General features: G+C 44.2%; 9 protein-coding genes across 9 annotated transcripts; 4 read left to right on the top strand and 5 right to left on the bottom strand.

Moving 5' to 3' along the window:
* Positions 1-207: 207 nt before the first annotated feature.
* PHALS_14943 (uncharacterized protein) lies at positions 208-672 on the bottom strand. The gene has a single exon (XM_024717813.2). It carries the CDS (start codon positions 493-495, stop codon positions 310-312), a length of 186 nt encoding a protein of 61 aa, XP_024583274.1. The 5' UTR covers positions 496-672; the 3' UTR covers positions 208-309.
* On the top strand, positions 673-2,045 carry PHALS_03578 (uncharacterized protein; the record flags this gene model as incomplete). The annotated part of the gene is made up of 5 exons (XM_024717811.1): positions 673-888; positions 971-1,042; positions 1,118-1,371; positions 1,448-1,493; positions 1,578-2,045. The coding sequence occupies 5 exons, from the start codon at positions 673-675 to the stop codon at positions 2,043-2,045; spliced, it is 1,056 nt and encodes a 351-aa protein (XP_024583273.1).
* Positions 2,046-2,149: 104 nt separating this feature from the next.
* Positions 2,150-4,643, bottom strand: PHALS_03577 (agc protein kinase; the record flags this gene model as incomplete). Its single annotated transcript, XM_024717810.1, has 5 exons — positions 2,150-2,408; positions 2,482-3,865; positions 3,938-4,495; positions 4,554-4,563; positions 4,626-4,643. 5 exons carry the CDS (start codon positions 4,641-4,643, stop codon positions 2,150-2,152), a joined length of 2,229 nt encoding a protein of 742 aa, XP_024583272.1.
* Positions 4,644-5,327: 684 nt separating this feature from the next.
* PHALS_03576 (hypothetical protein F443_17217) lies at positions 5,328-6,281 on the top strand (the record flags this gene model as incomplete). The annotated part of the gene is made up of 1 exon (XM_024717809.1): positions 5,328-6,281. One exon carries the CDS (start codon positions 5,328-5,330, stop codon positions 6,279-6,281), a length of 954 nt encoding a protein of 317 aa, XP_024583271.1.
* A 224-nt stretch (positions 6,282-6,505) lies between these two features.
* Positions 6,506-8,952, bottom strand: PHALS_03575 (probable atp-dependent rna helicase dhx35-like; the record flags this gene model as incomplete). Its single annotated transcript, XM_024717808.1, has 2 exons — positions 6,506-8,332; positions 8,410-8,952. The coding sequence occupies 2 exons, from the start codon at positions 8,950-8,952 to the stop codon at positions 6,506-6,508; spliced, it is 2,370 nt and encodes a 789-aa protein (XP_024583270.1).
* Positions 8,953-9,183: 231 nt separating this feature from the next.
* PHALS_03574 (40s ribosomal protein) lies at positions 9,184-9,750 on the top strand (the record flags this gene model as incomplete). The annotated part of the gene is made up of 2 exons (XM_024717807.1): positions 9,184-9,186; positions 9,418-9,750. The coding sequence occupies 2 exons, from the start codon at positions 9,184-9,186 to the stop codon at positions 9,748-9,750; spliced, it is 336 nt and encodes a 111-aa protein (XP_024583269.1).
* A 218-nt stretch (positions 9,751-9,968) lies between these two features.
* PHALS_03573 (FKBP-type peptidyl-prolyl cis-trans isomerase) lies at positions 9,969-11,539 on the bottom strand (the record flags this gene model as incomplete). The annotated part of the gene is made up of 2 exons (XM_024717806.1): positions 9,969-10,830; positions 10,938-11,539. 2 exons carry the CDS (start codon positions 11,537-11,539, stop codon positions 9,969-9,971), a joined length of 1,464 nt encoding a protein of 487 aa, XP_024583268.1.
* A 77-nt stretch (positions 11,540-11,616) lies between these two features.
* PHALS_03572 (Elongator complex protein 5) lies at positions 11,617-13,197 on the top strand (the record flags this gene model as incomplete). The annotated part of the gene is made up of 4 exons (XM_024717805.1): positions 11,617-11,826; positions 11,905-12,384; positions 12,469-12,857; positions 13,095-13,197. 4 exons carry the CDS (start codon positions 11,617-11,619, stop codon positions 13,195-13,197), a joined length of 1,182 nt encoding a protein of 393 aa, XP_024583267.1.
* A 1,435-nt stretch (positions 13,198-14,632) lies between these two features.
* PHALS_03571 (uncharacterized protein) lies at positions 14,633-15,205 on the bottom strand (the record flags this gene model as incomplete). The annotated part of the gene is made up of 1 exon (XM_024717804.1): positions 14,633-15,205. One exon carries the CDS (start codon positions 15,203-15,205, stop codon positions 14,633-14,635), a length of 573 nt encoding a protein of 190 aa, XP_024583266.1.
* Between the last annotated feature and the right edge of the window lie 603 nt (positions 15,206-15,808).

Here is a 15,808-nt window from a genome sequence, read left to right as displayed (position 1 = left end):
GGCTTTTTGAAGTAGTTTGATATAAAAGTCAACCCCGCATTAATTTAGCTTGGTAGGTGTAAAAGCCTGGCACTTTGGATGTTGGTTCATCCAGCTAAAATGTTGATTTGTTTGGTTGGATAGGCTTTGAGCTAATTTATTGACGTCTAGGATCAGATATTGCTCGTCGAATCTAATGTTATAACCGATCAATTGAGAAAAATAGAACGCGAGAGAGTGCTTAATATTCTTTGATCATATCTGCAAGGTAGATGCAGTACAGTTACAGTACAAACATCATCTCTAGCTGGACATGCTACATGTACCTAGTCATTCAGGTCCAATCATTAACAGCAATGTACACGTCGACCGCTTGACATGGCTTGAGCGTGCGCATCTGACAGCCAGCTTCAAAATTGACTGAAAAATTTGCTGACGCTTGGTTTGCCAGCTGCAAGCTGTAAACATCAGGATATCCATATCTAGACTCGAAACAAAGAGGCCAGTCTCTACCATTGAACGAATGAATTTCTAACCTGCCACCTCATGAATCCTCAAGCTTTATGCACCAACATACTATTGAGAATAATTTATCAAGCCCAAAATACCGTCAAGTATATACTTAGAAGTACAACCTCAATTTGTCCAATTCGTACTATCGTAGCGTATTTCTTCGACTTGCCTCGCTACGCAATGACGCTTCACAGATCGTCCATGTCTTCTGCTGATCAGCTTCGCGAGCGTAAGATGAAGTGTGAGTTGCTTAAGCTCCAACAAAGTCGGACGAATTTAATGACAACCAGTCTCACCAAAAAGCGCATTCGACAACCTCGCGTGGAGGTGGAGACGAATCCATTTTGCGCAGAGAAACAACTCGCCGATATTTACCAGCAGCTAAATTTGAATAAGGTGAATACACAAGCAAATGGCATAGCTTTACTTTGTGTGTTCTGTCTTGACTAAAGTCGTTTCGATACTTTTTTCAACATAGAACCCTCGGTTCTACTCGATATCCCTGCAGGATTGCACACATGTAGAACAAAATCCTCGAAATCATTCCAGCGTAAGCATCTTTCGTTGTATTTTGTCAGAGAAGAAAAACTGCTTATCATTTCTTCCAATTGTGATAATCATACAGTATATTAACCAGTCTGCTGACTTACTCGCCAGCTCACACTTCGATGTGCGAGCAAGAGCTGAGTTCTTCACGTCCCCACCTTCCACATCATGTATCTCGACGAGGAAGCAATTTATCGCTCCAAAATTGGTCAGTGTTGATTCCAGCAATTTGCGAAAGTCGTCTGCAAGTGAGTACAATGCTGGATTACAATGTGGGAGGATTATTAAAGCAAACACTCGACGTTCGTTTCCACCAGGCCACGATCAATACAGGTGAGCTGCTTGATTCTCTCTCATTGGGCTTGACTTAAATTTATAAATTACTTTTTGGGCGTGTTTCACAACTCAGTGTTCCTTTAACATCGCATGGCGCATCTTTTGGCCATCGCCCAAATGTACTTCATGCCGATTGCAAACAAGTGATTGTGGACATGTGTGATCTCACAATTTGTGATGTGTCCCATCCTACATGTATATAGTCCGCGGCGAGAATGTTTGACCATCTAACTAACAGCGTTAGCGGAACAAAGAGCTTAGGAATTGTGCGCAATAAATCAACGCGTCGATGTACCTCGACTCCTGTACGAACTGGCATGAGCGTTATGCAATTAGTACATCTGTTGGCTCCCCCAAAAGCAGCCAATTCTTCCTTTTCAGGGGACAAGAAATCAATCAGAGCTTTGCATTGCTGGAAAGAAGGAGCTTCTGAGACATTAGCTTGCTCACGACGCGAAGGTTTCGCCGTATCCAGTGACTTCGGTGATGAACCGAAAAAAATCAATAACAAGAAGGTCAACGAGGAGCTCGAGAAGGGTTTTATCAATTACGTATACAACCCACCACGCGAGCTCAAATCTGGCCACTTTCCACCACCTGATCAAACAACAGCGCAGCTTATTGATAAGTATCGCAAACTTGCTGTCGGCAAATTGCCTGACATTTTTTAGTTCTTCATCTATATTTCTTAATGAGAGCTTTGTAAGTATTGATTCTGTTTTAAATTATACGACCTTAACCACGGCAAGTGCCTTAGTTATCTTGAGAGAACGATTTAAAAGTCCGGATCCCAATCACACTCGCCGCCTGGATCTTCAACTTCGTTGCGAAAGTCCTCGAAATTTGACGTGTCAAAATCGTCGAGGACCTGTGGTATAATAGGTGGCTTCATGCTTTTAGACGCCAATCCGTCCCAGTCAAATTTTGAGAACCAGCGGTGATTTATGATATCATCCATTCCATGCTTCATATTACCAAGTCGTCGTGCTGGGTTTTGACATAGTAATTTTTGTACAAGGTCCACACAAGTTCGGCTGTATACGTTTGGAAATATAAAAGACAAAATGATCACTTTGAATCCGATGTCAAATGCGAAGAGCTACGTACCTGGTAAAGGTCGGAAATTTGACGTTTCCTTGAATAATCAGAGTATACGTTTGCATTGGGTCTCGTGCACAAAATGGGGCAGAACCCGTCATGAGCTCGAAAATGAGGATACCTAAAGCCCAGTAGTCAACTGCCTTATCGTGACCTTTGTTCAAGATAATCTCGGGCGCGAGGTAATCCGGTGTACCACACAACGTCCAAGTGCGGTCCGTCACAACTTTAGCTAGTCCAAAGTCAGCAAGTTTCATATAACCTTGGTTATCTAATAAAATGTTTTCAGGCTTCAAATCACGATAGATGATGCTCTTTGAGTGCATGTGTTGAAAGACAAGCACGACACTGGCAATGTAGAACCGCGCTACAGATTCTTTAAAGTGGTCTGTTCGTCGTAAATATGTGAAAAGTTCTCCTCCAAGCGCCAACTCTATCAAGAAATAAATGTGTGTCTGGTCTTTGAACGTTGAGTACAACTTTAAAATGAAGGGATGATCTAGTGAAAGCATCACCAGCTTTTCGTTAAGGACATGCTCTTTCAAATTGTTCATAACGATGTGTGACTTTATCAAGCACTTAAGTGCATAGGCGCGATTTGAAGCTGCGTGACGCACAAGTCGCACCCGTCCGAATGCCCCTCGTCCCAGTGTTTGCAATACCTCTAGCTCATCTCGTGAAATTGATTTGTAGTACTTGTACTCAGCGGCTTCATGTAACTCTTCAGTAATTGTTCTTTTATCAGCCTGATCACAGCTTTCCAAGCAGACTGGTTCTCGATCCATCAGCTCTTGAAGAGTGCCTAGCATTGCAATAAAATGAGCGCGTTCAAGCGTGATACATTGTACTCTTGTCGTCGCAATGCAGGTTGCCGATCTCATTTCATCTCGAAAAAGAGCCATTTCCCCAAAGTGGTCACCAGCTTTTAACTTCCTTATTACATTATCCACTCCGGTATTCACGTCCACTTGCTTGACAACGATCTCACCTTTATTGATGATGTAGAACTTCTCGCCCACTTCTCCCTGTCGTACAATAACAGCATTCTCCTCAAACTCTTCCCAGTCCATTGCGGCCGCAACATGCTGCAATTCAGACATTGTTAGTTTGTTTAAAAGTTCTATCTTCTGTAACACCTGAAGTGTCCGGTTGAGACGATTAAGTTTGTGTGAAGCCAGAATTTCACGAAAAGTGTTACGTTCAATAGCCCAAAGGTCCGCTTCAGTCACAGCCCGAATCGTGGCAGCTCGCGGCATATTGTACAGTAGTGCTAGTTCTCCAAACCCAAGACCTGGCCCTAAAAAACCATACCGAATCGGCGGGGCATCGCCTGTAGATACTAAAATTTCAAGTTGTCCGGTCTCGACTGCATAAAAGTTATCTCCTTGCGCTCCTTGTTTTATCACCACGTGCCCTGGATCAATACGCATTGGCAAAAAAGCGTTCAGACAGTCTTGAATCTCACCATGAGACTGACCTTGAAACAGAACGTTTGACTGCAAAATCGTGAGTAAAAGTTGCCTAGACTTTTCTCCTTTTGGATATACCACGCGCTCATTTGTAGCCATAATTTTACGACTTGGCATCACATCTGCACTCACTTCGGCACGACGCGATTTGCCATCGGAAAAAATCAAGTCATGTTGTCCTGAGGAAACTTTTTCGTCATCACGTAAACCATTGTGACTCCTTGCGTCCAACTTTGATTGAGTAGTACCTTCGTACAACGCTTCCTTTGCTTCATAATGAAATGTGTTCACGCTGTCAAGTCTTTGTGAAAGAGGCCCTGGCACTAATTCAGCAAGCGACACACGTCTATCGTCCTTCTTTCGCATCATTGATGACATCCCATGAGCATCAGCCGCATCATTAGAAAACGATTCGAGACTACCATTAGCCAGTCGTTCCTGCAATGTGCGAATGACCTGATCCTTTATTATCAGCTCCTTGGTGATGCGATCAAACTCTCTCTTGGATACACCTCCACCCATCGAACCCAATCGGTCAGATAGGTGTTCGAGCACTATTCTCAGACTAGTCAGAAATAGAGATGTTATAAACAGCGCATATAACGTGCTTACCAAGTACACACTGTATGGCTTCACTTTAGATGACAAAGCCACCGCTCTGAGCCTCACGCATCACAGCCACACTTTCATCTCACATCTCATTGCAGTTTAGCTACATTTTGAACTGGCGAATAGTTTGGTCCACCCCTAAGTTCATAATCATCGAAGCGCATCCTGCATCTCGCACTGATTTTGCTATATTGCTTTTCGGCGCGAACGAAATGCTACCGACGTCTCACTTGTTCTTTTCAACCGAATAGTGCACCTTTGGAGAGTGCATGTGACAATTACATCCGCATGGTGTTCCAAAAATTTGGTCAAGTCAGATGTGAGACTTGTCTTTGTGGTGATCTCACCCAAATACTTGACCCGTCTGGTTTCACCTCCGACAAAATCGCGGGAGAGAGCGATCGATAAAGCAGTGCTGGAAGCCACACATTGTAATGCAACAGCAACCGGCGTTTCATGCTTAAGGTGACTGTCAGGATCCAAAGAGAAACCGCAAGGAATTAAACTTTACACCTACTTTGTCATTCTAGGACTGCTCCTCTATCACTAACGAAAAGGTGGACGTGATTCTCAACCCAGGTGGTGACAATAGTTCGAGATAATTCAATCATTAGGGTTCGTCTCCCCTTTCCTGATTGCCTAACGTTTACAAGTTATCTAACTTGTGATGTGGCAAGCCCCGACCAGCTCCATTCAGTTTCGAAGGAATCAGTACATCACCCTCATTATTTGATAAGCTTTGAAATACAGCAAGTGACTTAAAAAGTGTTGAAGGTCATGAGGATAATCGCTCCTGCTCCTCCGTCCGGTCCTTTTCGGTACAGTGAGCCTGCCATTCCCGAGACTTGTGATCTATCGATTCAGCTGCCTTCTGGCGCGAATCGCAGTAGCTTGGCAGTGCTTGTCAATCCCACGTGTCTTAACGATCCCATTGAACTGCGCGACAGCTACACGAGCGAGGCCTGCGGCTTTGATGTGCTTAACTATTGGAGCGTGGATGTGGACTATGAAGCATCAGCAAGCGAGATTATGACTCCCACTAGCTGCCAGCATCCGTATCAAGGTGTAACTATTGACGTGAACAGTCATTCGATTAATAATCAAGGCGTGGTCATGTACCATGTAGATATCAAAGGTCCAAACGGCATTCTATCTACTTATACGATCCGTCGTCGCTTTCGAGCTTTTAAAAATTTGCACACTGAGCTCAGTCGACTTTTGCTGGAGTACAAGAACTCTCATACTCAATCAAATGCCACATTGGTAGACAGAGCGCCGTATCCATTAGATGGACTGGAAAATCACATTCCTTTGAGCCCACACAGCGCAGTAGCAATGAAGGGGCCACCTGTGTCAAATACTGATTACACAACAGTCACGTTTCCTTCGTTGCCCAATGCAGGAGTGTGGAGTTATTTAAAGCGCCACGATGTGCGACTTGTAGAACAACGCAAGAAGCGTCTTCAGGAAATTCTTAGACTTGCAATTCGCCACCCAGCGACCAAGAATAGTCCTGTGCTCGACGAATTTTTGAGTGTAGCTCCTAGTGAAATTTCGCAACGAGGGTCTTCCTACGTGTCACTACAGGACTATAGTGTACCTGTGTTTGATCGACAACGCGAGTCCATTGAGCGACGACAGAGGAAGCTGAGGGTGCTGGAAGATCGACGACTTCGAGCAGGTTCTGATAGCCAATTCGGAGAAATCACACCAGTAGGTAGGGGGGCATAGTTTTGGCTTCATTGACATAGCAAGGCGGTCAAAGACATAAACGGCAGGTAATTTTATCGAACACCATAATCTTGATTTGATGTGCTTTATATGTCTCAATTATGGAAGTATAAAAAGACATTAATCCTGTACGAGGCATGAGGAGGGTACGCTTTCAAAACGCATAGATTACCACATATGAAATCCACAACACTTAGCACTTCATGATTATAGCGTTTTGTTGTCTAAAATTGAGACCGTAGGCCGCCTTTACTCTTGCCAATGTGCACGGGCAATTTAGGCTTTGAATCCTGGCCAAATCGCTTTGGTTTTCGAAATAAAATGCGACGATCATCTACTGCGTCCGTCTTTGGCTTTTTAATCTTCATCTCGGATGACGAGGAAGACGGTAGACCAACTGTCCCTGAGCTACCCGAGATGACATTGCTGACTTCTTTCGTACGGTAGAAATCTGGAACGAGTTCGACAAGCCAACGTGGGTCAATTCTGGATACGTCGCGAACAAACTCTTCAGTAGTGAGCACGCTCTGGTGAAAGATGATCCAATCTGGGAGGCTCCCCATGTGATAGTAAATCGATGTTGGATGTAACTGCACTGGTCTTTCGTCGCGGAGAGTGCGATAGACACCATCAGCGTGTAACTTAGCGGCGTTTGCGAAATATCCAGTGACCAAGCATCTGCGAATTTTAGCACTGCGAGCCTTGTCTTCGTCTTCATTACAGCTGCTGTTCAAACTCATAATTTCGTCCTCGCGATTGATGTCAATAGGCTTGAAACGCGTCACGTATTGCCTTAGGTGCCGACGAATCTCTGTAGCACGCACGAGTGCACGATAGCTCAGTAAATTTTCATCGCACCATGCTCGACTTTTGTTATTCTCCACGAATTCATTATAAATAGAAATGTACGTCATATGGTCGCCATCCGGATGGGCAAAATGCTTCAAGGCTTGTGCCAGTTGTTCTTGTCTCTCTTTTGAACCACGTGGATTCATAAAAAGATCTCCTACGGACAACACACTAGCGATGCTGACCATCTCATGCGTGCAACTAAAACGAAAGGATGCTAACAACACTTTTGCCAGGGTCGGCGCTACTGGAAATTCAGCCATTTGCGTGCCCAATGGATCCAAAAGACGGCACTCTTCGTCAATGGCACCCAGCGAGAACAACAGTTCCAATGCTCGGACAAGAGCCTCAGGTGAAGGAGGCGAGATAAAATCAAAGTGTGCTAGATCATGTATTCCCATGCTTAGCAAATACAAGGCCACAGTTGCTAAATTTGTCCGCTGCATCTGTGGAATCGTTTCTTTCGCAAGCTGGGTGCGAAAGTGGTCTTGCGTGCAAAGTCGAAAGCATTTTCCTGGACGTGAACGTCCTGCGCGACCTGCTCTTTGCTTTGCTGATGCTTTGGATAAAGGATGTGTAATAAGCGCTTCGACTCCAGTTATCGGATTATAAAAGGCAAGCTTTGTAAAGCATCCGTCGACCACATAAACGACACCTTCAATTGTCACAGACGTTTCAGCAATGGTGGTAGCTACAATCACTTTTCGACGCACGCCTCGAGGAGCTGGCAGAAATGCGTTTTGTTGCATACGTAATGGCAAAGTCCCGTACAGTGGAACGGAAAGGATGTGTGTTGGTGCTCTATCATTCAGTGCTCTGATAACAAAATCAATCTCTTCTTGACCAGGCAAAAAGACCAACACGTCGCCTTCACCTTCGTGTTCGTCAATAGCCAGAACAGTATCGATAGCTTTCTGCAAAAAATCTCCACAAGGTTCCTGAAGATACTCGATGTCAACGGGATATTGTCGTCCTTCAACTGACACCGCAGCAACATCCATTAGCGTCACTTGTGTGTTTCTTAGAGACGACTGACCCTGTTCACGTGCTTTATCTTTCTTGCTTCGAAAGTATCTCACAAACGTGTCCACCTGCAATGTAGCAGAAGCGATAATCACTCGTAGATCTGGTCTCTTTCTCTGGATCTTTTTGATTAGTCCTAATAGCAAATCCGTCTCCAGATTACGCTCATGTGCTTCGTCCTACGAAACCAATGACGCAGTCAGCCCGAACGTTCTCGTCATTATACTCTAGAAGTCAATCCAATATGAGTGCTCACCAGCATGACAACCGAGTAACGCAACAGCAACGGGTCTCGCATTGTCTCTCTCAGCAACAAGCCATCCGTGACGAATTTAATTTTGGTCCGCACTGGATCCCACTTTTCTTCAAATCGAACTGCATAACCCACATCCTCACCCACATTACAGCCTACTTCTTGGGCTACGCGCTCTGCGATTGTCACAGCTGCGACGCGCCGCGGCTGTGTGCATACGATGACCCTATTTCGTGGTTCTGTTGAATTTCTATGTGGGCGAGATGCAGCCCAACCAGCTTCTAGCAAATACTGTGGCACCTGCGTTGTTTTGCCGGAACCAGTGGCACCCACTATAATTGTCGTAGCGTGTGTTTCGACCGCGTATAGAATTTCGTCACGGTGCTTTAACACTGGCAGTTGATTACGTTGGGCACGCAGAGGAATCCCATGTAGCGGATTAAATTGTACAGCTAAAACCTCTGCATCCTTGGGAAGATCTCGAGCTGCCTCCGCCTCGGCATCAGCACCTGGAAGTGTTGTGCCAGGCCGCCAAAATGCACTCATAAAGATGCTGGATACAAATTATGGTCACTTTTGAGCTATGTTAGTTACAAATATCAGAAAAATTGCGAAAAATCATTGTAGACATATTTGTAAAGAACATTGACCGGTTAAATTTCTACATGGACCGCGTTATACTAGCATTTTATCGGATGGCTGGTCCAAAGTGTTCCTTATCCTCCAATCGGCTGAACTAGCTTATTACACAGGGAGCGTAGTAAATACCGAGTCACCATGGTAAGCATGCGTTATCTTTAAGCTGAATCAGGGTGATGGCAAATCAATCACAACGGAGCTGCTGCTCTGTTGTGACGCTGTACAACATGATGGAAAGAGAGAAAATAAAAGCCATTGAAACGGCCTTAAACCCACAGCTGCAGCATCATGCTGTCACCCTATGCAAGTTCTTACAAGAAAATGTTACGGTGCTAACGTCTGTGCTTTTGTCTTGCTGATGATGCCGTACAGCCGCCAAAAACTCAGCAGAAGACCAAGGAGCAAAAGATGGCTGCCGCCATGGCAGGTGGTAAGGGCAAAGGCAAAAAGAAATGGTCCAAGGGAAAGGTTCGCGAGAAAGTCGCCAACAAGGTGTTGTACGACCAGGAGACATACGAGCGTTTGTTGGTTGAGGTCCCGAAGATGAAGCTAATCACTGCGTCAGCTATCGTGGAGCGCCTTAAAGTGAATGCTGCACTTGCCCGCGCTTCGATCCACGAGCTAGAAGAGAATGGAAGCATTACCAAGGTACTTGGTCACCACGCACAGCTGATTTATACTCGTGCTGTTGCCGTTGAAGAGTAGGCATACTTTATGCTGTCAGTACCTGAAATCTACTCGATGGAGTGCTTGGCGTCCTGCTTAAAAACCTTATGCTGTTGCTGAGCTACAAATTTGCTGCTCTGTAAGATGAATGATAAAGGCACGTGCAATGGTAGGAGAGTGTGGTCTTTTGGGAAATTTCGCAGTAAAAATGCGAAAATGGAACAAATCCCACCCTGTTTAAATTACTCATTGTGTTGTCAGATTGTATTTCCCTCCTTATTCTCGTCGAATAGGTTGGCGAAAGCTTTTTGCTGCTTCTTGCGAAGCTGGGTTTTGGCCGCTTGTGCTTTCATCAATATCGATTGAAATAACATATTTTCTGGCTCCAGCTTGCACAGCTCTGTTAAATCAGCCACAGCCAAAGTGAACTCCTTGAGCAATACATACGCCAGGCTACGACGATAGCGAGATTTGACATGTGCGTAGTCCAGCTTTAAGGCATTCGATGCCGCAGCAATACATCGATTTGCGTTGCCATCGCCCTTCATTTTCGAATAACAAGCAGCCATATTTGCGTAACATGCTACTGCAACCACGCGCACCTGTTTCGATTCTTCCTCTGAGTAGTGAACTGGTGGCTCAAGCCATTTCAACGCTCGTTTGTAGAGGCTTATTGCAGTCTTGTACTTATTCAGCTTAAACGCTTCGTTGCCACGCATTCGATAATCAGAAGCACGCTCGATTTTCCAGGAAAACCAGTCGGTGTCCTGCGTATCTTTACCTATAAAATCACTACTCTCTAGTTCAAGCTTACAATACAAAGTTGCTTTGCCGTCAAGACCCAATTTTACAGCTCGAGAGCCCAAAGTGAGGTTTTCCACAACAACCGGAATCGCTTCATTGCGAAGCATGGGCAATGGACTGCAATGACCATTGCCGGCTCGGAGCTGATCCAGAAGATTCTGCAATTGTCGATGAAGGTCTGGAGTAAGATGGATACCGGTCGGGTTTTGGATGATATCGGGCGGATTTGGTGCTGCATGAATTTTTAAAGGCTGAACATGTTCAATGGGAAAACAGTCACTTAGCACTAAAGCAGCATCAGAGCACTCTTTATCTCTGTAGAGTGCCCAGCGGACGCGACCTGCGCTCACAATCATCGTTTCTATTACTGTTATATACTGAAATGTAACCATGGCTACACATACCTAGCGTGTTACGCGTACCCTACACAGATAATGAGTGCAAATACCCAGACGACCATGTTGAAAGTTGTATGAGCGCTGTTACATGGGTACAAACGATCCCATTCGTAACGTAGGCAATTAAAGTCCTCAAGCTCGCAGCCCCAATGTCCACATTCGCTAAGATGGGTGCATAATAGTCTAGCAGAATTCTCAAGACAGAAATCGTGTTGGACGAATGTTTCGGCTGAAACCTCTGCACACGTGCAGTGTGACAACAACATTGCCGTCTTGTGCAGTTCATCGTTGCGCAGACACTCATCCGAGCACATGACCATAGCAAGATCCTCTTGCGGAATTGGTCCATACCATCCAGCTCGAGCATGCTTTAGGTGTACAATGCGTGACTCGCATAGAGCAGCCATGATAAAGATATCATGTCCATCTTTTGACTCGATAAATGCGTTGTAAAGGTCCAAATCGCATTGTAAACCATTTGCGAGACGCCGAGCTACCGAATCACTAGCATTGTGCGATACTTTTGACTGAAACTGCGTCGTCACCTTCGATGATAGCACCACTGCACCCAAGACGCAATAAAGCTTAGCAAACAATGTAGCATTCGTAAGTACGATGCTGCGCATGTTTGCGTCGTTTGGGTAATTGAATCCGTGCATAGACTGGTTTATTGTGTAGCATACTTGAGCTATTGAAAGGCTAAATGGAAGAATACTTGCTACACCATTGCGTCACATCTGGCGTGACGAGGACTACAGATGATGCATCAAGTTGGCAAACATCAGGACGAGCAGAATGCGTTCTTGTGGAAGAAAATCATCAGGCTCACGGCTCCTCAAGAGTTATTTTGTCGGCAATGCTTAAACTCGTGGTGCAGTCCTCCAAGACGACGAATGTGCTGCTGCTCACGCTGGTTCTAGTGCAATTATTTTCCGGGATAAGCTGGATTATATACTAAATAATTGCTCGCACTGTCATGTGAATATCATAGGACTCACCTGAAGTAGCGCGAAGTACTCACACCTCGGCCAAGCTCACTCACATTGACTACTCAGCTGATGCTGCAAACTTTCAGCCGTCATCCTTTCCCGAGTCGCAACTACTGGAAAAGATATTGCAGGATATCAAGCGGGTAGAAGAAACGATCAAGTTCAAGGAAGGGATGTCGTCACGACCGATGGTTGTGGTTTTGGACTCGCTGAATGTGCTTTTACAGCAAATCTCACTTCAGCAAGTATTACGTTTTCTTCGACAAATTCGTAGAAACACTGTTGTTGGATCCATCATTACACGATTAAATGCTGGTGCCGAGTCATTTGAAGCCGCACAGGCTTTGGCAGCACAGGCGACAGCGTTAGTACTAGTGGAAACACATTCCTCCCTTACCTCCTATCCACTTTTATCTCAAGAACGAAGGCGTGACATACCGAAAGGGATGCATGGATTAGTAAAGCTGATCTGGCAGAAAAAGGTAACAGTTATTCTTACAAGGATATAATTCAGGCTAACGAGCCCGCGCCATACTTGCCACTTATTGTTTCATGACTGAATTTAGAACGGCCGAAGTAGTGAAAGTGTCGAGTACTTTCAAGTGCTGTCCAATCAGGTGCACTTTGTTGCCACCACAAATGTTAAGGTATCGGCTGATACATCTTCAAAATCTAGGGATCTGAATCAAACAGTCGATTCTACAAAGTCTGATGCTAAGCGAAAGTGCCAGATAGATGCGGAGCCGTCATCGATCCTCGACTTGAATACCAATAAACATGTGAACCTTCCTGTTCATCAAGAAGAGGTGACCTTTGACTTATCCATCACCGCTGAAGAGCAACATATCAAGAAGCAAGTTGATTTGCCGTACACACATCATGTTCAGCATGACAACGACCGTGGCTCAGGCGGTATCGACGACAAAAGCGGCAATATTACCGGTCGCAATCAACCGTTATTCTTTATTGATGACGATGATCCAGATTGGGATGATGATGATCTTGATGACGACTTGGATGTCTGAAGAAATGTAATGCCCATTATCATGCTGCAACTCGTACTGTTCTACGTAAACGTAATCTACTGTTGCTATTGGTCTTAGTATTATTAACGATCTTAGCTACTTATCGTCAGCATAAGCGTATCACTACCTAGATACTTTTGTTCATCTTCCTATTTTTTCTAATTCAGAAGATTAATGAAGGAAACTAATTCTAGAGTTGTAGATTTATCGATCGGATCGCAGGTAAAACAATTGGAAATTGCGCCGTATCTATCAGCAAAAATCTCATAACAAGAAAATTCAAACAGGTGCGCTAACGAAAGAGGCATTGCCTCACACTGTTGTTAGATTTATTTTACACACACGTGACCAGCGCTCACGCGAGTTCTCGTCATTCATTTTCCATTTAGCTTTGTCGAAGAAAGCACCCAATTCAAATCCAATGTGTTCAAGGTAAGACGCGTCGCAACACAACCTATAACAATCTGCTTCTTAGACTGTTAAAGATGTCATTTACCAATAAAGAACAGTCTCTCTCGCTCCACGAAGTCTTATGATATAAGATCTTGAAATGCCTAAGAGGCACTTTGACGTATTTGAGTTGCTCCTCGAAGCGTTGTCGAACACGATCCAAAGCCGAAAGATGATAAACAAAAAAGTTCCTGATCGATAGTACAGCAAGGTTTCGATAATTGCTCTGGAATTGCCTGCTAATCACGGGATAAAATGCTATAAGGGTAACAGAGGGTGTTCCATGCATTGGATCACAGATATTTTCTAAAAAAACATATAAACCATACTAACTGAAGTTTGCTGGCTGGAATTTTAAGGAAATAGCTTACGATTAAGGTTAAACAATTTCGCCACACATGATGCTAAAATAACATCAACTTCTCGACAATATCTGGAGCACTAACACAATTAAACAAGATACCACGCGAGCTATAATTCTTTTTACACGTCGAAGAAACCGTTATGAATTTGAATGTCAACAATAAAGGTGATCGAGTCGCCATTCAACGCTACCGATACAACCGCACTCCCTCTATCGATCGAATGTAATGAAGTATTGAAGCTTTATCAAACTCGTTCAATGTTGTGATAATGAAATTCGAAAACTGATTACCGGTGGAATACATAACGAGAGGCCTTGAATGTGACCGCATTACTTCATTCTAACCCTTAATATGAAGAGGTCACTGTCGGGAGTAATAGTAACATGATAAGTCACTCCTTCTGGGTGCGGACGAGAATATATTATCTAAGCTTTGGTAGCCATCGGCTCAGTTCGCGCTAGGATACTGAGCATACCCTTTAAGAACTCCAGCGCCGGCAATGGCACAATGAATGTCGAATGATGTGAATTTGCATGATTTTCCCACTACCTTGAATCGTATCTGTTTTCAGAAATAATAATGTGCTATCTAAGGGATATGGAGTGTTTGATTTGCCCATGACAATTCTAGTCAGCTTGGCGATAGCTATGCATTAATTTCCTGTCTAGGTTTGTTTCAGTGATGAAGTATTAACTGCAGCAAGCTCATGTTAGAAGTGTTAGAAGCATGTAATGAAACTAAAACAGTAACGCGTATAATCTGCTATGTCAAACTAACAGCGAAAAAAAAAATCCTAATTAATTGCTCCAGCCACCCATCGCTGCCGCAAATGCAAGTCAGAGCCCACACGCAGATCTTCGAGCACATTTTTCCACACTCTCCAAAAAGCCTTACTCAGGCTTGTTCGTTGATGTATTCTCCGCTTGTTTCAGCTGCTGACTAGTTGGTGGAGCTTTACCCGATTCCATCAGCTTCTCTTTCTTCTTTTCTTGAGCTTTTCCAAAAGCCGTCTGACTCCACAACTTTTCAAATTCTTCGGGCGTAACCTGAGAGCAGATCGTGTGATGTTCTCCTTCATCGTTGCCATTCTTACGATTCCAAATAGTCTTCAAATGTTTTCCCATTACTTCACGTTCGTGCTCAGCTTTCAGACGCCCCGTTGAGTCTTCGTAGCGGCGTCTTGTGCTCATGACCTTGCGTCCTTCTTCGTCTAGAACCGAGGAGCTACTGAATGAATACGACGAAAATGCGCGTTGGTTCTCTGTCTCGGGTGTCAATTCCTTCTCTTTCTGCTTCTCCGTCGTTGGCAGATCCTTGAAAAATTCATCATCCGAACTTACACCAGGCACGCTACTCATACTCATCGACAATTGTGGCAGTGTGCTCGCATCCATTGTTGAAAGCTCCAGCATAGACATTGGATGCCACAGCGTCGGGTGCACTAGATCCCACGGAGAAAACATATTTGACCTGGTCTCGACTCGGACAATTTGAAATTGATTCATGATCAGTGAACATACGAGTAAGTCCTGTCGCCCAAAGGGACGGGATGGTTGATTTCAACGGTAGTGTCACGTGTGGGAAAATCGTACACTCAACCACCGTTAAAACAATCAGTCGATCATTCTACGCGTATTGTGCTTTATACTTTAGTAGAAAGTTTTTTCTATTGATGCATCATCGAGGTTGATGATTTCGCCGAAATCCCTCAGTTACAGAAAAACGCTCTCAGAATTACAGCAAAAATTTAGATATAATTATGTTATACTACAAATTTGATCAGACCACAAATAGAGAGCATAGTAATGTAATCGTTATCAGTCCTTACGATAAAAAAAGCAAAAACAGCGCCCAGTCATTTCGGAAAACACGCTTGGCTGTTAACGTGATCAGGAAGCAAGATGCTTCGTGATGCTGCTGTTAAGTTGATGTGCTGATATTAGCTGATTGGTAGTAAAGCGGTAGAAGGTGCCTGGTTAAGTCGTACCTAAGTAAACCAGGAGGAGTTATGAAACGCCCAACGATTTGCATAATTAGCTAGCTAGAAGCAGAATACATTTACTTAA

The sequence above is a fragment of the Plasmopara halstedii genome, assembly GCF_900000015.1.
Source record: "Plasmopara halstedii genome assembly, contig: Scaffold_2386, whole genome shotgun sequence".
NCBI lineage: Eukaryota > Oomycota > Peronosporomycetes > Peronosporales > Peronosporaceae > Plasmopara > Plasmopara halstedii.
The sequence above is the reverse complement of the archived record's forward strand: the minus strand, read 5'-3'. Positions and strand labels throughout refer to the sequence as shown.

Bases quoted from the DNA above. Each gene is read 5' to 3' on its own strand.
- PHALS_14943 (XM_024717813.2), bottom strand. From the start codon at position 495: ATGGTAGAGACTGGCCTCTTTGTTTCGAGTCTAGATATGGATATCCTG.